The following is a 24,257-nucleotide window of genomic DNA, read 5'->3' as shown; positions in this document are numbered from 1 at the left end:
AGGTGTGAGCCATCACGCCTGGCTGTATAGCTTTTTTAATTAAAAAACATATTTGATCCAAGTTGGTCCAACTTAAGAGATAGAACCGAAACATCATCCTGGTTGCTTCTTAGAAAATTGACCTGCAAAATATCCAAACTGGTATTACCTGTGGCTCCCTGTGGGAGAGGACTTTCTCTAGGTCATCGCTGACAATGTCATGCGTGGGTCTCCAGCCTTTGGTCCATCCCCATCTTCCCTTTCTCAGCATCTCAAGCCACAGCATTTTAAATAGTCTATCACAACTGGATAAAGAAAATGTGGCACATATACACTGTGAAATACGATGCAGCCGTAAAAAGGATGAGTTCACGTCCTTTGCAGGGACATGGATGAAACTGGAAACCATAATTCTCAGCAAACTGACACAAGAACAGAAAACCAAACATGGCATGTTCCCACTCATAAGTGGGTGTTGAACAATGAGAACACATGGACACGGAAGGGAACATCACACACCAGGGCCTAGGGGTGGGGGGAACAGGGAGGGATAGCATTAGGAGAAATACCTAATGTAGATAAGGGGGCGATGGATGCAGCAAACCACCACTATGGCACATGGATACCTGTGAAACAAACCTGCATGATCTACACATGTACCTCAGAACTTAAAGTATAATAAATTAAAAATAGTCTATCATATAGTTGCCCTCTGTAGCTTTAGAAAACTAGAACCTCAATTATCATCTTTCTGTCCTGAATAACTTCACTATCAAATTAATCCTTTGCCCTTATCTTTAATTTTTTTAAATTATGGTAAATACAGATAACATAAAATTTACCATCTTAACCATTCTAAAGCATTCAGTTCGATGGCATTAAATACATTCACATTGTCGTGCAACCATCTCCACCACCCACAGGGAGTTAGATTTATTATTTTCTATCCCACGCCACTATTCCCATCAGGAAACCATGCCATCTTAAAACAATTCCCTGTAAGATGAGCAATGGGACTTTACTTGCCCAGTAGACCCTTTGTCTCTTAGGGTCTACTGGGCAAGTTTATTAACTATTAAAATTAACTGGGCACAGTGGCATGTACCTGTAGTCCCAGCTATTTGGGAGGCTAAGGTAGGAGGATCCCTTGAGCCCAGGAGATCGAGGCTCCAGTGAGCTGTAATTGTTCCACTGCACTCTAGTCTGAGCAACAGAATGAAATCCTTCTTTGAAAACAATGAGATAGGCAAAAATATATATTTGTGGACTGAATTCAGCCCAATTCCTCCATCTCTGTCCTGGGCCACCTGTTTTAAATCTTGGACCTGGGTGGTGTATTTTATCCTATTTCTAGTATATTCATGAAGTCTGTGTTTTAAAATGGTTTAAAACTGAAGGCAACTGGGTTTTAAAATGGTTTTGATGCATTTATATGGCATGTTAGCCAAAATGAATTTCCTCTTTCTTCCTTGTCTTTAAACAGCTCTGAGCAGCGGGTCCCCTGTTCCACTTCTTACCACAGCTCTGGGTTGCACTCGGGTGACGGGGTCACCAAAGCAGGACCTATGGGCCTTCCAGAAATACGACAAGTGCCAACTGTTGTGATTGAATGTGATGACAATAAGGAAAATGTGCCTCACGAGTCAGACTACGAAGACTCTTCTTGCCTGTACACAAGAGAAGAGGAGGAAGAGGAGGAGGACGAAGACGATGACAGCTCATTATACACCAGTGCGTTCCTCTTAAGTCTTCACCAGGGGTGGGGAAGCATGCTCTTGTGGAAAGACAGCAGAGAGCAGACCGAGCACCCCAGCAGTTTGGGTTCTAATCCCCGCTCTGGTGTTGACTGGTCCTGGGTCATAGGGCAGCTCAGTCTACCTCTTGGGGCCTCAGTTCCTACATCAGTAAGAGGAGATTGTAAATATCCTCTAAATGCCCTCCTAGCTCTAGAAATTGCAGGTGCAGGGCTTTGTAAAATGCCACCTCTTACCTCTTTAGATGGCTCTTTCTTTATTGCTTCCCTTGGGATGCAACTTCCCTAATAAGAAAAAAAAAAAAGTTTTAAAAGCTTCAACATCTGTTCCTGTCAGGCAAACACTCAAATACTACCCACTGTGTATGCAACAAATTCACTTTTTAAGAATCAGCAACTTTAGAAGGTCTCAATTTAAATTTCTTATTTATGACCTTTAAAGGCGCTAAGAGACGAGAGAAGAAATGGAGAAAGCAAAGTTCAAAACCTATCACTGTGGCCGTGAACAGTAAATAAATTTTAGTTATGTGAGTACAGCCTGATATTTGGCCAACTTTTTAATAAATGAACTTGTGAGATTAGCAACCATGCGTGGAACATGTACCGTGTGCCCGACAATGGGCTGGGATCTTAATCTCTCACCTACGTCTCACAGCAACCCTGAGGTGTGGACACTCTTGCCTCCGTTTTACAGATAAGGGCAGAAAATGGAGAAGCCAGGCACCAGCCCAGAGCCTCCCCTCCGCCAAGAGGCAACGCTGGGGTTTGATGCTGGCTGTGTCACATTCCAAAGTTCATGTTCTAAAACCAGCGGAGGAAGAAAGAAGAAAAGCACTACTTGATAAAACCCGAAGACACCCCGAGACGTCTTGCCCGCTAGAGTTTTCTCTTGCTCCCTACTTACCAGGCTTCAAATAGCTGGTTCCATGTAAGACCTTGGGAGCTATTGAAGGGATCCAAATGTTGAGGAAAGAACCACACAGGACAGCAAAGACCTCAATGACCCATGAGTGGAAGGAGCCCCTGCTCAGCCCCTGTTTGCTGTTTAGCATCCAGAGAATTGAATGTTTTATACTGGGGTTTCTTGACTTCGCCACTGCCAGCATTGGGGACCAGATAACTCTTTGGTGCGGAGCTGTCCTAGGCACTGTGATGTCTACAGGCATCCCTGGCCTCTGTCTGCTAGATGCCAGTAACACCTTCTGCCTGCCACCTTAGTTTTGACAACCAGAAATGCCTTGAGATTTTGCCAGGTGTCCCCTGGGGAGCAAAATCACCGCTGGTTGAGAAGCACTGATTTATACCAGATGTAGGGAAGCCCTGCCTCTGCTGCTCAGAAACTCTGGGGTTAAGAAGAAAAAAATAAATACCCCAGGATATTGCCTGTTTCAAAGCCCTCACCTCCACTCCCACCCCCAACCAGCCTCACTTTGTCCACCTACCTTTTTTTCTCCTCCACGTCCCCCCCAGCTCCAGTGTAGTTGGTCTTTTCTGTCTCTTGAGATTTTTGGTGTAGCCTTCACCACTGCACTTTTGCAGACACAGATCCCCACCCACCCGCTGCCTGTTGGACACTCATCTCTGCCTCAGGTGTCAGCCCCTCCTCCTCGTGAAACCTCCCCTAGTTGCTAACAGCCTCTGTCCTGTCTCCCCCTCTGCAATCTGCTGCAACCCATGGCCAGTCCTGTCCTTCTTTGTGGTGATGTCTGCACGCTGGTGTTCCTGGAGAGCAGGGATCCAATCACAGGCCCCCCGTGTGCTCTCCATGTGCCCCACACAGTACTAGGGGTAGAGCGTGTGGCAATGGCAGGAACTCTAGGAACTGAGGCCTTAACCACTCTCGGGTGTTAAAGCCTTGATGAATTCCTTCCTGCTGTGTATTTTATGGTCCAGGTTGGCCCTGTGTGTGTGTGTGTGTGTGTGTGTGTGTGTGTGTGTGTGTGTGTCAGACAGGCACATGTGTGTCAGGCTTAAGTGACTCATTTCTCTCTCTCGCAGGCTCCCTGGCCATGAAGGTCTGCAGGAAGGACTCCTTAGCCATCAAACTCAGCAACAGGCCCTCCAAGCGAGAGCTGGAAGAAAAGAACATCCTTCCCAGGCAGACAGATGAGGAGCGGCTGGAGCTGAGGCAACAGATTGGCACCAAGCTCACCAGGTAGGACAGTAGTACCTTCTGCCTCCCTGGCAGTGGGCCTTTAGCTCTCCAGATTCTAGCAAAAGAATTCAGTCACAGCTGGGTGCAGTGGTTCATGCCAGTAATCCCAGCACTTTGGGAGGCCAAGGAAGATGGTTCACCTAAGGTCAGGAGTTCAAGACCAGCTTGGCCAACATGGCAAAACCCCGTCTCTACTAAAAATACAAAAATTAGCCAGGTGTGGTGCTTGGCACCTGTAATTCCAGCTACTCAGGAGGCTGAGGCAGGGAGAATCGCTTGAAGCAGGGGGCATAGGTTGCAATGAGCAGAGATCACGCCATTGTACTCTAGCCTGGATGGTAGAGCAAGACTGTCTCAAAAAAGAAAAAAAAAAAGGAAGAGACAATGGAAAATGTCCCAAGTTGTCTCCAAGGTTGTTTCTATAGTGCCCTTTCCTTCATTTAGCCAAATCTTGGAAAACTTACTTGACTCAAGGTTCAGGGAGAAACTGAGAGGCAGGTTTCCAGGGAAAACAATCATCTATAGAAAAGCCTCCATCATCTGGCCAGGCATGTTGGCTCACACCTGTAGTCCTAACACATTGGGTGGCTGAGGCAGGAGATTGTTTCAGCTCAGGAGTTCAAGACCAGCCTGAGCAACAAAGTAAGACCTCGTCTCTACACAAAATCAAAAATTAGCTAGATGTGGTGGCACATGCCTGTGGTCCCAGCTACATGGGAGGTTGAGGCAGGAGGATAGCTTGAGCCCAGGAGGTCAAGGCTGCAGTGAGCCATCAATTGTGCCACCACACTCCAGCCCAGGTAACAGAGCAAGACCCTATCTCAAAAACTGAATGAGAGAGAGAGAGAGAGAGAGAGAGAGAGAGAGAAAAGAAGACCTCCACCATGTAATAGAATTGAGGACCTATGGAAAGATAAGGTATAGTTTGATTAAGCACAAAGCAGTAAGATAAACACACTCTCTGCTATATGGTTAAGTGGTTGGTAGTGATGCCTCATTACTCCACTGGTACTCTTTTTGAGTGATTGCCCTTTTCATATGGATGTTACAGAGATAGGCATAGCTTTATGTTATATTAAGATATTAACCATCTATATATCTATTTGTAATCGCAGGCATGTTTATTTGACATTAGGTAACCTTTGTTGAGTACTTATTTGCCACCATTCTCTGAACATTTTCCATGTATTAAATCATTTCTCTTTGAGCCTCTATGTAAGATACACATTTGTATACCCATTTTACAGATGAGAACACCAGGCATAGAGAACTTTGATTATCTTGCATAATGTCACACAGCAGAGCTCTAGAATTCTCTCTTGAGCCCTTTGCCCCAGACATTGGTGGTGTCTGGTGAGTGTCTAGACATAATGTGTGGAAGTCTACCAGGGCTTAATTCTGACTCTCCCTCTTCCTAGCTGTATGGCCTTAAGTAAATCACTTACTCTCCTTACCTGTGTTTCTGTGTATATAAAATAGTGAGTTGTGAAAATTAAGCAAGTTAGTAGATCTGGCCCATAGCAAGCAATCAGTTACCTGCTGTTACTATCACCTTTGCATTGTACAGGTGAGGAAGGTGGTACATAGAGGTTGTGTAGACATAGGCCTCATCCAACAGTATGCTAGTATTCTTCCCTCCCACCTGATTTATTTTGTTATTTAAGAACAGCTTTTTTTTTTTTTTTTTTTTTTTTTTTTTTTTTTTTTTTGAGGTGGAGTTTTGTTCTTGTGGCCCACGCTGGAGTGCAATGGTGCAATCTCGGCTCACTGCAACCTCCACCACCCAGTTCAAGTGATTCTCCTGCCAAGTAGCTGGGATTACAGGCACACACCACCATGCCTGGATAATTTTTTTCTTTTTTTAGTAGAAATGGGGTTTCACCATGTTGACAAGGCTGGTCTTGAACTCCTGACCTTAGGTAATCCACCTGCCTTGGCCTCCCAAAGTGCTGGGATTACAGGCATGAGCTACCGCACCTGGCCAGAACAGCTTCTTTTTCAAAATTAACTTGGTTTCCTCTTGGAGGATGTTGTAATGGTACAGGGCTTTTGTAAACAGTCAACCTGATGGATGACTGGATCTAGTGTTAGGTAGTCTTTAGAGTCCTAGAAAACATCTAACCACCTGCCACATACACACACACACACACACACACACACACACACACACACACTTTCATTGACTGAAGTAACATGGCCTTCTCTTTTAAATACCTCAGTGATAGTTACCGCTCTTGAGAGAGCCTGTCCCATTGTTGGAGAGCCTTATTGTTAAACATTCTTCCAATATTGGACTGAAATCTGTCCATGCCATTCCCAGTCACTGGTCTTACTCTGTTTTTTCTGCACCCTCATACGCCATAACATGGCATGCTTTGGCATACTTGAAGACAATGATTCCAGCCTCCCCCATCTCTCTCAGGTTACATAGAACCAGATCTTAGTTCTGAGGGTGGTTGGGGTGGGTGGGTGTTGTTCTGGACTACTCCTGCTCATTCAAGTTCATGTATTATTCTTCAGGGGATTAGGAAAAGAGAAGGAGCAGATCTTGTCATAGCTCATTCCCTTTACTTCCCATTCCTCCGGCTCTGCTACAGTGCAAGCAGAGCCCCAGGTATGTGAGGGGCAAATGATGATTTCTCTACAAATGGGAGTGAGATGCCAGAGCATCTGGCTGCCTGGGTGACCTCTTCTGTGGCACATATGAGAGCGAGATGGGAAGCGTAGGAAGTCAGCTTGTGAGGCTGGCTGCCTGCTTGTTCGCTGTGAGGTCCTTGCACCTGGTTTAGACTAACACAGTAAAAAAAGGGCACCATTGTCCCAAAACATACTCCTAGAAATAGAATCCCAGCCTCTCCTGCCTGAATACATATCCACAAGCCACCACCATGACTGGCTGGCAAAGGCAGCCACAAAACCCAGAGGTGGGAAGAGACGTAAACCATCCATGCCCTGAAAGAAATTTTGCATCTGAAATCTTATCCAGGTAAACCAGCCCTTTCCCAAATCTTCCTCTTAGAAGGATTCTTAAATGCTGCTTGGAATTTGTAGCATCCACTGAAGGTTTACCACAGTATACATTGTTCCCAGCCCTCTTTCATTACAGCTGATGGCAGATGTATTATTCAGTTCACTGCAAGGAAGAAATATCTGAGACTGGGTAATTTATAAAGAAAAGAGGTTTAATTGACTCACAGTTTCGCATATCTAGGGAGGCTTCAGGAAACTCACAATCATGCAGAAGGCACCTCTTACAGGGTGTCAGGAGACAGAATGAGTGCAAGCAGAGGAAATACCAGATGCTTATACAACCATCGGATCTTGTGAGACCCACTTATTATCTCGAGAATAGCCTGAGGGAAACTGCCCCCATGATTCAGTTACCTCCACCTGGTCCCACCCTTGACACATGGGGATTGTGGAGATTACAATTCAAGGTGAGATTTGCGGGGGGGGGGGGGGGGGGCAGGGGACACAGAACCAAACCTTAGCAGGAGAAGACACATCAACTAGGGACAGAAAGACCAAGTAGAAGAGGCAGCATATTCAAGGCATTGACATGGTCTGCATCCTTCCTCTGAACCTACTTTGTCCTTTACTCTTTCAACTAGGGAGTTTCTTTCTTTGTGGTAAGACCCTTGGAAGCTCTAGCCAGATTGCAGGGACTGTACCTAAAGGAGAGACAGTCAGGAATGCCTAGCAAATTGGCAAAGTTGTACAGAACTCAGCACATCAGGCAGACAGATCATATCTCTATCTCAGGGTCATCCTTAAGGTAGCATAACCACTGATGCATACCCAAAGAGTTTAGGGGACTATTCCCTTTAGATCTGAGAGCTCAACTCTCTGCTTCCAGTCACCCATTCGTCCTGAAGCCAGGAAAGAAGGAAGGGGAAATCTGAGAATCAGAAAGTGATTGTGGTAGAGAGCGAGCTTCTCTGGAGTCAGGAGTTTGCGTTCTAGTTTTGATTCTGTCATTTCCTACATAGTCATTTGCCCTAGTGGCATGAGACTAGGTCATCTGATTACTGTGTGCAAAATGTGTGCTTTATGATCACAAAAAGTAACTAAAAGAATGTAGAAATGTGCTGTAGAGTTCGTATTTTGGAAGCTACAGGGCTGCAGCATTCTCTGGTTATTAATGTACTGGAAATCTTAAGCTCTTTGAGAAGCATGTGGCCAAGTCTGTGGTCCCCATAGAGTACACGAGATAGAAAACATAATTTTAGCCTGACAGTTCCAGTAACATAAGAGGGAAAAAGCCACTGTGTGCAACATTCCAAGAATAATCAGTGGGAGACAGAAACACCAAGTAAAATGATGTCAACTTCTGAAGAACCTCCCAGCATAAGGCAGAGTTTCTACATAAAAATGCCAAAATTACTGTGTTTCCAAAAATGTTTACTTGTTGAGGCTATTGGGCAGATGCATACTAAGTCTCGGTCAGCAAGTCAGCTGGATTTTCTTTTCTTTTCTTTTCTTCTTTTCTTTTTGAGACAGAGTCTCGCTCTGTTGTTGCCCAGGCTGGAGTGCAGTGGTGCAATCTTGGCTCACTGCAACCTCCATCTTTCAGGTTCAAGTGATTCTCCTGTCTAAGCCTCCCAAGTATCTGGGATTACAGGTGCCTGCCACCACACCCAGCTAATTTTTGTATTTTTAGTAGAGACACAGTCTCACCATGTTGGTTAGGCTGACCTCATGATCTGCCCACCTCAGCCTCCCAAAGTGTGATTACAGGTGTGAGCCACTGCGCCCGGTCATCTGGATTTTTTAATAAATAACTCTTTCAGTCAACTGCCATTTGAGATGTGTGGACTGCCCTAGGAACATGAATGTTGGTCAACAGGGTTCACGTGGCTCCTCCTCCTTATGTATACAGACTTCAGACTTCAGGATGGCACAGAGGACCAAGGGGTGGTGAATGATGCCATCCACTAGGGTGACTGGTGAAAACAGTGGAGTTTCTATTTACATTCTTTTCATGTCATCCTTTTTAACATGGTTATTTGTGCCTGGATTGTGATGTGCATGGTATATCATTGCAGGAGTACGTGTATGTTACGCATAAAGAAATGGTACGTTTGGGGACATGTGCTTAGATTCATGTTGATGAAGTTCTCGTAGAGTCCCCTGGTCTGAGGGTCCCTTCTCAGTGCTACATGAGCAGCACTTTGCACCTCCAGTGGACACACACAGACCTCAGGGCAGTCCCTCGCCATGCCTACCCCACCATGAGAAACCATTCTGCATTCTCTCTAGATCTCCTCTTGCAGTTCCACATCCTGAACCCTAGGAGATGGCCTGACTATGGGATCTTAGCCATCAGATCCACTGCTAGTTCTGTTCATTTACCAAGCTTTTTATTCCCACAAGCGTGATGTTCTCTCACAGCTCCATTTTGTTTATTTGAAATAGAATTGAACATACTACCCCCAAAAAGTCAGTATTAAAAAAATTAGACACAGAGCCATGCTTCTCAAAGTTTACAATTAGGGTGCCATGCCAAGATGACCTCGTGATCAGCCAGAGTCAGCCCTTCTCCGTGTTCCAGCCTGTGGCACTGACTGATTGGTGAGGTGAAACCCCCTAGGGGTTGGAGCTTAGGATCACTAGGAATGGGGTGTTCTGGAACTAAAGAGAAACCTGATGCCTAACAAGCCATGCTTTTGATTCTGAAACATCCTATAAAAAGTGGGTCATTCAGTAAGTTGCTAGGGCTACTCATTTTTAAAGGAAGGACTAAGACTCCAAAACATGACCTGTTTGTGGTCAGTCAACAGTCAGTGTACTTGGGACCTCACCTAGGGAACAGCCAGCTCTTCAGACCCAACAAAGAGGATTGGCTGGGCCAGTCCTCTCCTACTGAGGTCCTCTGTCCTCACCAGTACCCTGTCTGTTGTCTGGATCAGATGAGAGAAAAATCCTGCAAAAAAATGGAAAATGCCTCACCATATACCCAGGAGTTTATCATCTAAAGTGGGCCCAGGAGTAAATGAGGATTTGGGCTGTCTACCTTCCTGAGGTACTCCTTCCCCTAAAATATCCCTTCACCCTTCAAATATCACCTTCCTACTCAGGAATGAACTATGAGAATTTTTTTTTTTTTTTGCAGTCAGAGTTGACCAGAATTTTTTCATCACCTGAGCTGGACCCGGCAGACCCCCCACTTCTAATTGGGTGCCTCTCTATGTAAGCCTGGCCACTTGGTTTGGGAAAGAGCATTTCTCCTTGTGACGTCCTTTTCCTAAGCTAGACATACCAATAATGCAGACCACTCACCTGTGAGTCTTCCCAATGATCAAAGGAAGATACTGACTTAATTTCAGCTACTTGGTGTATTCATTTGCTGGGGCTGCCGTAACAGAGTGCCATAAATCAAGTGGCATACACAACAGAAATGCATTGTCTCGGAGTTCTAGAGGCTGGAAGTCTGAGATCCAGGTGTCAGCAGAGTTGGTTCCTTCTGAGGGTTGCCAAGGAGCATCTGTTCTGGGTCTCTCTCCCAGCCTCTGGTATTTGCTGGGAGTCTTTGGCCTTCCTTGGCTGTGGTTGCATCACCTCAGTCTCTGCCTTCATGATTCTCTCACTATATGTGTATCTCTGTGCTCAGATTTCCCCTTTCTATAAGGACACCAGTCACGCTGGATTAGGACCCACCGCCCCACCCTAATGACCTCATTTTAACATGATTATCCCTATAAAGACCCTGTCTCAATAAGGGGACAGTCTGAGGTTCTGGGATTAGGATTTCAACCTAGAAGTTTTCAGAAGACAGAATTCAATCCATCACACTAGGAGAAGAGTCAAGTGGGTTTACCTACAAAAGGGACCATGACCCCAAATGCATGTGGGGACAGATAGATACTGCACTGAAGTGAAGCTGACAGTGAGGAGATGAATAGGGAGTGTTGGGAACAGGGCCAAGATGAAAAGTCCACCCTTGCGTCAAGAGGCCATCACTGTTCAGCTTCAACCCCCTGTTGTTTTGCGAAAAAGGAAGGACTAATTTGTTAGCTCTTCTGAAGAAAAGAATCTGGATTTTTAAAATGAGAGTTTCTATTTTTGAGACCTTATAGGACTGGCGCAGTGGCTCACACCTATAATCCCAGAAATTTGGGAGGCCAGAGTGGAAGATCACTTGAGCCCAGCTGTCTGAGCCCAGCCTGGGCAACACAGACGCCAGGTTGACAAAACAAATTCTTAAAAATTGAGGTTAGGTACGGCAGCTCCCACCTATAATCCCAGCACTTTGGGAGGCCAAGGCAGGCGGATCACAAGGTCAAGAGATCCTGGCCAACATGGTGAAACCCCATCTCTACTAAAAATACAAAAATTAGCTGGGCGTGGTGTCGCACGCCTGTAGTCCTAGCTACTTGGGAAACTGAGGCTGGAGACTCACTTGAACCTGGAAGGCTGAGGTTTCAGTGAGCCGAGATCATGCCACAGCACTCCAGCCTGTCAACAAAGTGAGACTCTGTCTCAAAAAAAAAAAAATTGGCACAGTGGCATGCACTTGTAGTCCCAGCTACTTGGGAGGCTAAGGTAGGAGGATCCCTTGAGTCCCAGAGGTCAAGGCTGCAGTGAGCTATAATTGTGCCACTGTACATTTTTTAAATGAGACCCTTTAAAAAAATGATATAGGCAAAAATATGTATTTGTGGACTGAATTCAGCCCAATGACTCCATCTCAGTCCTGGGCCACCTGTTTTAAATCTTGGACCTGGATGGTGTTTATCCTATTTATAGTATATTCATGAAGCCCGTGTGCATGTCCTGCACATGCCAATGAGACAGGAATAGTAGGTGTGTTGTAAACGTAAATGTGAGCACGTGTGTGTATATCAGTAGCAATTTAAAACTAGCATCTGTAGAATCCAAATTAGCTTGAATGTACAGTCATACATTTAACAATGGGATTACATTCTGAGGAATATGTCAGGCAATTTTGTCATTGTGTGGCCATAATGAAGTCATCCAAACCCAGATGGCAGAGCCTATTGCTCCCTGACTACAAACCTGTACAGTATGTTACTGTTACTGAATGCTGCAGCAGTTGTAACCGAGTGGTATTTGTGCATAGAAAAGGTAGAATAAAATACAGTATTATAAGCTTATAGAAGCACAGTCTCATATGCAGTCCATCATTCAAGGGGTTGTTATGAGGTTTGTGACTTATTTGTGTGGATTAATTGCTAATCAGTATGCCATATTCTTAAAAATGAACACTTGTTCCGCATCTCTCGGTTTTAGGAGTTTAGTAAGGTTGCTGCAGAATGTCTACAAGTGAGTCCTGAAGAGCACATTAACTTGCATAAAGCTGGCGAAGTAGCTTCACTGCTTTCTTTTCCTTAACATCCACAGCCTGGGAATCAGAAGAGTTTAAGGTTAAAGCACCTAGTAGGCCAGGCGCAGTGGCTCACAGCTGTAACCCTAACACTTTGGGAGGCTGAGGCGGGCGGATCACCTGAGGTCAGGAGTTGGAGACCAGCCTGACCAACATGGCGAAACCCCGTCTCTACTAAAAATATAAAAAAAATTAGCCAGGCATGGTGGAGTGTGCCTGTAATCCCAGGTACTTGGGAGGCTGAGGCAGGAAAATCGCTTGAACCCGGGAGGCAGAGGCTGCAGTGAGCCAAGACTGCACCATTGCACTCCAGCCTGGGCAACAAGAGCAAAACTCCATCACAAAAAATAGCTTAAATCTACACTTAAGGCATAGAAACTGGCACTAAGCCCCGTGCGGTAGACCAGATGTAGTTTTCTCCTTTGAAAGTGACCAAAATTCTTCCTCTTTTCTCTCCTCACTACTTTATCATTACCATGACTTAAAAAGCTGGCAAGGGCGGACAGTGAATGAGATAGTGAGATAACAGTCTGATCATCTCCATGAAACCTAGTATGTTACTCTTTCTTATTTAGAATTTCATAATATGCTAGATAGAAAAAGTATCCTAAATCTATATTTTATATTCCTAAATAGTCTACACCATTGTCACCACAAGCGGAATATGAAATAATATGTAGCAAGGATTATGTGCTGCTTTAAATCATGATACAGGGTTCAAGACAGAAAACTGAAATCCATTGTTTTATGCTTGTAGCACAGGCAATAAAATACAGTAATCTCGATTTCTAAATGCAGTGTTTGTGGTTGGGGAAAATTGATGAGGTGAGTCTGACATACCGACACACAGCTACAAAGTAGCAACCAGCATCTCCCCAGGAATCTAAGGACTAATGCTAAGTGTGAGCTGGCATCTTCCCAGGCTAGGTAATTTCTTCTGCTGCAGAAACACTTTCTAAATATAGGAATAACAGTCAAAGGCTCTATGAATTCAATTCAACTTGGACTTCCTTAGTGTCCCTGGATACATGTCACTGTGAATTACCACTCCAAAGATAAAAGGAAAATAGACTGGAGTGAAGTTTTGGAGGCCACCCTTGTAGGTCTGGCCTTTGCGGTTGTGTGCCATTATCATCATCATCCTCATCACCCTCATCTCAGCTGTGGAGGAGCAGGAAGTGGGGCACAGCTTAGAGAGCACAGGAGAGACATGGAAAGAGGGCCCTGATAGCTGCTGATCTTCAGATCCACAAAGCCCGGGTGGGAGTGGCTCAAGCCAGGGAGACTTCCCTTAAAACTGGGAGGATTCCAAGACCTCTCATAAAACTGAAGGAAGACACCAGTCACCACACTGAAATTGTGTGCTGGGAACAAGTCCAGCCAGGATGAGCATGACTCGAATGTATTTATTGAGTCCTACAACATTTGCGCCATACATGCATGGACTCTTCGAGTGGCTAAGCTGCTTTCAGCTCATCTGACACCTTTTATGAACTCACTGCACACAATAGAAAATCGTTTTGAGAACCCTTCGGGAATGCTGACATCTGAAAGGCGCTCAGATGAGACCAGGCTGTAGCACTACCTGTTTGTAGGAAAGTTAAAGAAACCACATGTTCACTGGGGCTTTTAATCAATGGAAGGTGAGAACGCTGTCTGGATAAGAAGATTTGAGCAAGGTGCATTGGAAGGAGGTAGAATGAAAGTTCAAAACCACAGATGTAGAGGTTCTGGCATTCAGCCATAGGTCACAGCCATCACAGGGCTCTACAGCCATTGAACATGTCCCAGAGCCCTTGCAGGGACATGCAAAGCCTCTTGCCCTCTCACCCCAGCCTCTAGCTGTTAAGAACTGCAGCAAAGACTGAACTCTTGATGTCCTGTTGCCAGAACAGTTTCTGAGCCTTGACTCTGGTGTGTATGAGCGTGCCTGTGTGTCAGGAAGAGAAGAGGCACAGTCTGCAAGCCCAGTACTTCCTATTGAGGAGCAGAGCCACATCTTGGGGAGCACCTCTCATTCTCTGCGTCTGTGACTCGAGGCTGCCCTAGCAGCTTGTACATTTTTGAGTGATATAGTAAGTGTGGTGGACAAAGAGCTGCCTTTTACCCAGTGGGAACAGAATTGATCTGTTTAAACTTGCAAAGGTTTTTTTTTTTTTAAAGGCTGTTATTGGAGGCTGTGAGTCTTACTTTGTTTTATATTTCATAGCTTTTTTAAATGACTGATTATTCCAGCAGCATTTCAAATTTTGGGTGCAGGGCCTGGGGAGAGCACAGCTATACTCAACTACAGACTAAGCAGGGAATGGATGAATCTTCTGGGCTGCATGGTCACATTTTAAGAGGCTCTTGTTAGGGTAGACAAAGGGGAAGCTTCAAAGACAGCTGTTTATTACTCACAGACCCTTTTTGTTCTCAGGTGACCTTCCCCTAATCTGTAATGATTGCTCTTGTTTGTGGTTAATCTAAGCAGATGGTAGAAAGCAAGGCTGTGTTCCTTAGGGTATTTGTTGATTGACTGATTGATTGATTGAGATGGTATCTCACCCTGTTGCCTAGGCTGGAGTGCAGTGGTGCGATCGTGGCTCACTGCAACCTCCACTCTGGTTTCAAGTGATTTTCATGCCTCAGCCTCCTAAGTAGCTGGGACTACAGGTAAGAACCACCACACCCAGCTAAGTTTTGTATTTTTAGTAGAGATGGGGTTTCGACATGTTGTCAGGCTGTTCTCAAACTCCTGGCCTCAAGTGATCCACCCACCTCAGCCTCCGAAACTGCTGGGATTACAGGTGTGAGCCACCATACCTGGCCAGGATATTTGGCTAAGTAAAAGAATTAGCTCATCTACATTTAAAGACCCCTCATGGTGAAGATCCCTGGTACATGCTATATATAACTTTAAAGCCTATTGCTGTAAAGTGTTTCCCCATCAGCAACTCATTAGCAATCTCTGCAGAACCCCGCAAGGTGGCTGCTATCGGGAATCCCATTCTGTACATGAGGAAACTGAACCAATGATCTTAGAGATGATAAGGGACAAAGAGAAGCACATCTTCTAAATCCGCGTTTTCCTATTTCTGGCAAACCCACTGGAAAAAAAAATGTTTGGTTTGGTTTAGTTTTTACGTTGAACAGAACTTCCCTCCCTGGGACCTGTGGTTTGGTGGGTATCCTGGTGGAATGTAGAGTTGTAGACCAGTGGGTCAAGCTTGTATGTGCAAATGTCCTCCAGGTCGAGATAAGGCATGGAAGGAACAAGAGGAAGGAGATGTTCTTCTGTCTTGGGCTTAACTGGGCTTTTTATTGCATTCGGTAATGCCTGTGCCTCTTGCAATGTGGGGAACAGAGGTCCAATGCAGTGGTTCTCCTGGTGTGGTCATGAGCCAATGGCATCAGCATCCCCTAGGAATTTGCTGGAAATGCATATTCTCAGGCCCTACCCAGACCTAGAATCAGAAATTCTTGCAGGGGGGACTGTGGGTGGTGTGCAGGAATCTGCATTTTAACCAGCATGATTCTGATGCACACTAAAGTTTGAGAAGCAATGGGCTAGCAAGAAGAGCAATCGAAGATTTTGGAGCTTGAAAGCTCTTCACCATTTACTAGCTGGGCCCCTGTCAAGACTTGGTTTCCACATCTGTAAGGTGGACCTTCCACACAGTCATCCAGAGCACCAAATGAGTAAGGCTCCCAACTGTAGTAGATAATGAATGCTAGTTCGTTCCCTCTCCTGTTAAGTATGAATACTGCATTCTAAACTTTTACTAGAATAAGTAATCCTGGCCAGGGGCAGTGGCTCACACCTGTAATCCTAGCATTTTGGGAGGCCGAGGCAGGTGGATCACTTGAGGTCAGGAGTTCAAGACCAGTCAGGCCAATAAGGTGAAACCTTATCTCTACTAAAAATGCCAATAAACTAGCCAGATGTGGGGGCACAGGCCTGTAATCTCAGCTACTTGGGAGGCGAAGGCAGGAGAATCACTTGAACCTCGGAGGCAGCAGTTGCAGTGAGCTGAAATTGCACAACTGCCCTATTCCAGGGTGGGCAACAGAGTGAGATTCTGTCTCAAAAAAAAGGATAAGTATTGCTAGTTGCCCTAACAGGCAAATCCACAATCCCAATCACCTAAAGCAGCAAAGGTTTATTTTTCACTGGAGTTAACCCTAATGTGGACCTGGCAACCTTGATCCATTAGGTAGCCATTACACACTTCTAGAACACATGGCTCCAATCTCAATAGCAAGGGAAGAGCTGGTAGAGGAGGCACACACATCACTTCTGTTCACAGTCCATTCATCAGAACCCAATCTCACTTCAAGGGAGTGTGGAAAACACAGAGAAGCACATGCAGTGTTTGAGGAGCATGAAAGTCCTTTTCCACAATTCCACGGAGCCTACCATTGCCATTGGTCTTTAGGTAATGGTGCTTGCAGTCATGTAAAAGAGACTGTCACAGCTGTAAGAGACTTGATTGAAAGACTTTTCTATTAGCAGTTAGAATTCAGGGGCAGGCAGTACATCTGAATGGAGCATATCATGTGGCTTCCCAGAGGAGTCTGTCTTGGAGCCCAGTATGTGGAGGTCACTAATGCCCATAATCTCTATTACTGAATTTGCACCTGAGGTTGAATTGAGTAAAGCAACTTACAGAAATCAAAATGATTTCAATTAGAGAAAACAGACCCCAAAAATCAACATTCCTTTTGCTTAAAGGAAAAACTGGCTTAAGTACAGCTGAGAAATCCCAAAAAGGAACAGTGGACTTTGAGCCTGAATGAGTTTGTTTTATGTGAGTTTAAGGTTAAATTTCCATGGAAACAAGTTACTAAGGGAGACCATGGGAACCTCAGCTTCAACCAATTGATTCAGCTGGAAACTATTGATTAAGCACCAATTGCGAGCATAGCGCTGTAGTGGGTGTTATTTAAAAGGCAGCTAATTATGCTTCTCAGGTTTAGATGAGTGAGTCACATAATGCTTACTGTTCCCTGGTTTCATCTGGAAAAGATGCAGCAAGTTCCGTGAGGAAGTTGCAGACCTTTGTGTAGCAAATTCTTTTATGGGTGCGAATGTATTTTAGATGATTTCTCTTGCCATTTTTTTTTTTCCTTTAAAATGTTCCCAAAAGAATGGGAATGAGGCCAGGCACGGTAATCCCAGCACTTTGGGAAGCCGAGACAGGAGGATCACTTGAGGTCAGGAGTTCGAGACCAGCCTGACCAATATGGTGAAACCTCGTCTCTACTAAAAATACAAAATCGAGCCAGGCATGGTGGCACACACCTGTAATCGCAGCACTTCAGGAGGCTGAGGCAGGTGGATCACCTGACATCAGGAGTTTGAGACCAGCCTGGCCAACGTAGAAAAACCTATCTCTCCTAAAAATACAAAATTAGCCAGGTGTGGTGGCACACGCTTGTAATCCTAGCTGCTTGGGAGGCTGAGGCAGGGGAATCACTTGAATCCAGGAGGCACAGTTTGCAGTGAGCCAAGAATGTGCCATTCCACTCCAGCCTTGGCTAGAGGAGCAACACTCCCTCTCAAAAATAAAAGAAAAAAAAAATGGGAATGAGTCAGGGCTCTGATAATATAAACACTGAATAATCTAAACATCTGATTCTGAGGTTTCTTTTCTCTTAAACCTGTGCATTAATGTGAACAACTTCAACTTGAGTTGTCAGATCACTTTTTCACAAGATGTTCTTTTTATTTTTCTACAAACTTTTCACCACTTACAAGCTTAAAACAGGCACAGAGATGTGTCATTTCTCTCTAATTTTACTATGAAAGGATCTTTCAGTCACTTGTAAACTTGCCAGGAGGCAATGAATAAACTCTGATTTAAATCATTTTATAAAGCATCTAAATAATAGCCCAAACCTTGGTTAAAAGGCAATTTTACTGCATGAAATGTTCAAATATCTGGTCTAGGACTTTGAGACTGGCTCAGAGATTTTTGTCACTGCATGGACTTTGGGCCTATGACTTATTGGAGACTCTTTGATGAGTTTATTTCAAAAGGAAAAAAAGAACTTAGGTTCAGGGGTACATATGCAGATTTATTATAGAGGTAAATTGCATATAGCGGGGGTTTGGTGTACAGATTATTTTGTCACCCAGATAATAAGCTTAAAACCTGATAGGTAGTTTGGTAGTTTTTTGATCCTCAACCTACTCCCACCCTCCACCCTCAGGCCCCGGTGTCTGTTGTTTTCTTCCATGTGTCCATGTGTACTCAACTTTTAGCTCCCACTTATAAGTGAGAACATATGGTATTTGGCTTTCTGTTCCTGTGTTAGTTTGCTTAGGATAATGGCCTCCAGCTCCATCCATGTTACTGCAAAGGACACAATCTCATTCTTTTTTATGGCTGCATAGTATTCCATGGTATATATGTACCACCACATTTTTTTTAATCCAGTCTGCCAGTGGTGGGTATTTAGGTTGATTCCATGTCTTCACCATGTGCAGTGAATGGTGCTGCAATGAACATACATGTGCATGTGTCTTTATAGTAGAATGATTTCTATTCCTTTGGATATATATCCAGTAATGGGACTGCAAGGTTGATGGGTAATTCTGTTTTAAGTTCTTTGAGAAATAGCAACTGCTTCCCACAATGGCTGAACTAATTTACAGTCCCACCAGCAGAGTATAAGCATTCTCTGTTCTCCACAACCTCACCAGCATCTGTAATTGTTTGCCTCTTTAGTAATAGCCATTCCAACTGGTATAAGATGATAGGCAGTTTTGATTTGTGTTTCTCTAATGATTGATGACGTTGAGCATTTTTTCTTGTGTGTTGGCCACATGTCTGTCTTTGAAAAGTGTCTGTTCATGTCATTTTTTAATGGGGTTGTTTTTTGCTTGTACATTTAAGTTCCTTAGAGATGCTGGATATTAGACTTTCGTTGGACATGTCATTTGCAAATATTTTCTCCCGTTCTGTAGATTTGTCTGTGTACTCTGTTGACAATTTCTTTTGCTGTGCAGAAGCTCTTTGGTTTAATTAGGTGCCATTTGTCAATTCTTGTTTTCATTGCAATTGCTTTTGGCATCTTTGCGAAATCTTTGCCAGGTCTTGTGCTCACAGTGCCATTTCCTAGGTTATCTTCCGGGTTTTTATAGATTTAGGTTTCACTTTTAAGTCTTTTAATATATCTTGAGTTTATTTTTGTATATGGTGTGAGGAAGGGGTCCAGTTTCAATCTCCTGCATATAGCTAGCCAATTATCCCAACTGTTTGGTGACTTTCTTCACCCACTTCACAACTGTATGATTAGGATCTGAGAGTGTAATAGAATTAGAACATTTGAGAATTTAAATGGACATTTACCATCACTGAGTCTAGCCGTAATTTCACAGGAAAACAGCTGATAGAGGCTATACTACTAGCCAAGTTCACATAGTAACTTATGACAAACTAGGATTTGAAATTAAGTCCTCTGGCCTAGACAGTGCTTAAAATTAATATCTCTCAAAGACAGGAGAAACAAATCACTTTTTACTGGAAGAAACAGGCCAGTTGTTTGTTAGCAAATGATATATCTTAGTTGATTTTCTCAAAAGAAAAATAAGTAAATAAATAAATAATGTAGAAGTTTTGAGTGAAATCTTTAAAAAACATATTCAGTTATCCAAAGGCCCATGTAAAAGGAATCCTTGAATTCTCCCATAGATACGTTCTATCATGGGTACCATTATCTTCCTTGATCCCACTTAGCCAAAAGAACACTGAAATTAAATGTGCAAGTGAAAGATGTTTCCCTGTATGGATGGCTGATGGTTCATTACAATTGAGCACAGTCTCATCTGGAAAACGAGGAAGGTACTCTGGAAAATGCTTTTGCTGGTACCTTAAGTTACAGTTGGCCTATGCTTGTCATTCTGCCTTTCAAATGATAAGTGAAACTCTAATTGTCTATACTTATTAAAAATTATGTTCTTGGCTTCAGTGGTGAATTTGGCATTTCTAGCCTGTAGAGTAATTTCCATTGTATATAGTGCTCCTTCTCCCTCACCCACCAAATTTGGCTTCAGGCTTGATGGGATTTGATTTTTTCTGTAGTTCCTATACAGAGCTTGCACATGGACCTGAATATTTAAATAGCAGAACGAGATTACAACTGAGAAATCTGCAGTACGGTTGTTCTTCACGTGTCCCCATGTATCTTTGTTTACTGGCCACACTCCTCAAATCTCATGCAAAATGCTAACAGGAGTAAGTCATTTTACTTATCTCCATTATGTTTATTTCACTCCTCTTGGGATGCCAAGATTTTTATAATGGCCTCAAAAATTGCATACATGCCTGACTAAATAGTAATTTTGAGGCACAATGTAAACAGAAAAGCATCCAAAGATACAACCCTGGAAAATCACTTTCCCTCTAATTCTAAAAGCAATTCCTTTGAAATATAAGTGAATACACTTCTATTTTAGGAAGTGTGATCATGAAAATTTGATTTTCTATGCCCTTCAGCTCATTAAAACAATAGTTATTCAAAATGGGCAGCCTTATTAGTTCCTTTAAAAAGAAGTAGGTAGACAGATAAACAGTGGGTGCAGGCAGGTCATCAGTGTATTGAAACCTCTTCTGCAAATCCAACCCTCCTTTTGACTGTTAGGATTTTCCTCGTTTTGCTCATCTTCATATTGTAACTTATCAAGTTCCCTCTTTTGTTTTTGAGACGGAGTTTTGCATTTGTTGCCCAGGCTGGAGTGCAGTGGTACAATCTCGGCTCACTGTAACCTTCGCCTCCTGGGTTCAAGAGATTCTCCTGCCTCAGCCTCCTGAGTAGGTGGGATTTCAGGCACCCGCCACCATGCCTGGCTAATTTTTGTATTTTTAGTAGAGACGGGGTTTCATCACATTGGCCAGACTGATCTTGAACTCCTGACCTCAGTGATCCACCTGCCTCAGCCTCCCAAAGTGCTGGAATTACAGATATGAGCTACCATGCCCAGTCCAAGTTCCCTCTTAAAAGATGCCAAGACAGGTAATTGCATCTTCCTATGCATTAACCTAACATTGTGGAAGCTAGGCACACACCTGTAGTCCCAGCTGCTCAGGAGGCTGAGCCTAGAGAATCACATGAGGCCAGGACTTCAAGGTTGTAGTGTGTGATGAGCACACCTGTGAATAGCCATGGCACTCCAGCCTGGGCAACATAGTGAGACCCTGCCTCTTTAAAAAAATAATAACAAATTTTTAAAATTACATTATGAAGGAGCTACCTTCTACAAATTCCATTCAACCAGTGAATGTGCCACCTGCCCGTTCTACCCAAAGAAGCCTGGTTAATGTGGCATTTCAGATGAAGCCCTCAGCACACCCTCCTTCAGTTACTTGGCACTGCCTTTGTATTCATGGAACTGTGAGTGGGCAGCTTCTCCCTGAAGCCTGCCCTATCTGTACAGCACATCCTTGAAGGATCTCTGCTGACCAGCCTTGGTCCTCACTCTGTGGTGGTTCTCTGTCAAGTTTCCCTCTCTCTTCACAGCTCTTAATGAACAGAGCCATCTGGGGCCACAGCCTGTGAAATCTCATTCTCATCACACAGTCAGCAAACAGAACCACTGGGATATGCTCAGGCATTCCCAGGAGGAAACCGTAAATGCATATAGCTTTGTCTAGGCAAAAATAAAATGAGCTCATTCATTCAAAGCAAAACAATGAAAAACACTATATAATGTCAGTTGTGGGCTACCTACGAAATTAGTTAAAATGTATCATAAATGTATATCATATATTAAGTGATCTCTATGCACTAATTTATTTATGATATAGCATCAAGGTATTTGTAAAATTACATGGAATGTGTTTTAAACATGAAAACTCATTATTTCTATAAAATCTGTCAAACTGCCTGTTTGGCAAATAAGCTTGATTTATGGGGAGACTCTGGTCCCTTGCGTGTGATCATGTTTATCCTGATGTTGAGGTGATCACAACGCCCTGAAGTGAGGGACCCTGTTAGAGGAGATAAATCATCACTGTAAGGCCAATTAGTAGATAGGACAATAACTCATTGGGAGAAGCATGCCTTTAGCTGCCATAGTGGAGGAACTCTCAGCTGCAGCCACACCCCTGCAGCTCTGATCTGACTGCAGAGCCACCAAAAATCTAATCTGCATGTGTTGGCTAAGGCATAAGCAAGGGGCAAAAGACTGGAAGCCACAGCGGAAGGGAAGATGGCATCAAAAGCACTCTGCAAACAGGAAAATTGTGTGCCAACTAAGCAAAGCCAACGCATAAGCTCTAACCCCTTCTAGATATTTTGTTAGGATGATGAGGATGATGAAGAATAGGAGGAGGAGGAGGAGAAGTTAGACCTTCCGTCCTCCCTTGTCACCCACTGTTCCTAACTCAGACTGTATCATTTTTAAAGGTTTGACTCACTGATGGTGGTCTATCAGTATTACTCTTTGTAGCCTTTTGGCCATGCTCATGCAGGGGTACCCAACCCCCAGGCTGTGGACTGGTGTCAATCTGTAGCCTATTAGGAACCAGACCCCAGAGCAGGAGATGAGTGGTGGGAGCAAGCATTACTGCCTAAGCTCTGCCTTCTGTCAGATCAGTGGCGGCATTAGATTCTCATGGGAGCACAACCCGATTGTGAACTGTGCATGCGAGGGATCTAGGTTGTATGTTCCTTATGAGACTCTAACTAATGCCTGATCGGAGGTGGAATCACCCCTACCTTCCCCCTTCACCCCTATCCATGGAAAAACATGGAAAAATTGTCTTCCATGAAACCAGCCCTTGGTGCTAAAAAGGTTGGGGATGGCTGGTCTAGTATGTAAAGGCCCCAGCAGATTATAACCTTCTGGTCAGGGTTATGAACTACACTAAAATGTATGGTGACTAAGCTGGGCACAGTGGCTCATGCCTGTAATCCCAGCACTTTGGGTGGCCAAGGTGGGTGGATCACCTGAGGTCAGGAGTTTGAGACCAGCATGGCCAACATGGTGAAACCCTGTTTCTATAAAAATGCCAAAACAATTTAGCTGGGTGTGGTGGCAGGCACCTGTAATCCCAGCTACCCAAGAGGCTGAGATGGAATTGCTTGAACCTGGGAGATGGAGGTTGCAGTGAGCCAAGATTGCACTGCTGCACTCCAGCCTGGGCAACAGAGCAACACTCCATCTCAAAAAAAAAAGCATGCTGACTAAAGAATCGCCCATTCTATTTTTCATTAAGGAACCAAAATAATTTTCATCTTCTAAGTTATGACCATTTGTGTGGTTCTGCTCCACTGGCTGATGCTTCAAGAAAACAGTTTTCAGGCATTGGTGACACTCCATGGTAGGGGCCCACCAGTTGTGGGTTGCAGACTAAACCCACTCCACTGCCTGCCTTTGTCAGTAAAGCTTTATTGGAACACAGTCACATTCATTCATTTACCTACTCTCTGTGGCTGCTTACACACCATAATGGCAGAGGTGAGTAGCTGCAATAGAAACTGTATGACCCACAAAGCCTCAAGTATTTACTTTCTGGCCCTTTGAAGAAGAAAGAGATGAGACATTTAAGGACCTAGACTGAGGACATTAGAGAATGTTGCCTTGCTGTCAGAGTGTTGATCCTAGATCTATTGAGAAAGTGCATGTGCCTAAAATATCTCCATTAGAGAAAGAAGCTATATTCATCCTCACACACACTGACTTTTTCTTTGTGCTCATTACTCTAATCATCAAAATGGTCCCATTTACCTTTACTTCTTAGTCCAGATCTGTCTGTGAAGCATCGTATAGCCTATGGATTATGCTGGGATTATGGTCCAGTTTTTCAAACTTGGTTTATTACCTGAGCAATTAGAAAAGCTACTTCAAGGACAACAGGTTATCACTGGAAGCAGCTCAGCTCAGCTCAGCTTACCTGTAATGACCAGGTAAGAAGGGGATGGCTGTGCAGACAGACTGAGAGAGGGAATCGGTGTAAGCAGAAAACGTGTGTTGTCCTTAAGGAAGAAAGGCCACAACCACGCCAGGCAGGCTTAGCTTGAAATAAATATTAGCAGGT

At 44.0% G+C, this 24,257-nt stretch overlaps 1 protein-coding gene and 1 long non-coding RNA gene across 28 annotated transcripts in view; one reads left to right on the top strand and one right to left on the bottom strand.

The window, feature by feature from the left end:
• The window catches only part of PHACTR1 (phosphatase and actin regulator 1), a 586,860-nt gene that overhangs the window by 521,072 nt on the left and 41,531 nt on the right, over positions 1-24,257 (top strand). For all 27 annotated transcript variants that reach the window (XM_054254802.2, XM_035294894.3, XM_054254801.2 and 24 more), the window contains 2 exons: positions 1,463-1,710; positions 3,731-3,887. In XM_054254802.2, coding sequence (XP_054110777.1) covers positions 1,463-1,710; positions 3,731-3,887 — 405 coding nt within the window. The remainder of the gene's footprint in view (positions 1-1,462; positions 1,711-3,730; positions 3,888-24,257) is intronic.
• Positions 1,706-10,288, bottom strand: LOC118152770 (uncharacterized). Its single transcript, XR_008481033.2, has 4 exons — positions 10,167-10,288; positions 9,689-9,810; positions 1,970-2,017; positions 1,706-1,875 (listed from the first exon to the last, which is right to left on the bottom strand). It is a non-coding gene; the product is annotated as an uncharacterized LOC118152770 (long non-coding RNA).

This window comes from Callithrix jacchus, chromosome 4 (genome assembly GCF_049354715.1).
Source record: "Callithrix jacchus isolate 240 chromosome 4, calJac240_pri, whole genome shotgun sequence".
Taxonomy (NCBI): domain Eukaryota; kingdom Metazoa; phylum Chordata; class Mammalia; order Primates; family Cebidae; genus Callithrix; species Callithrix jacchus.
The sequence above is the reverse complement of the archived record's forward strand: the minus strand, read 5'-3'. Positions and strand labels throughout refer to the sequence as shown.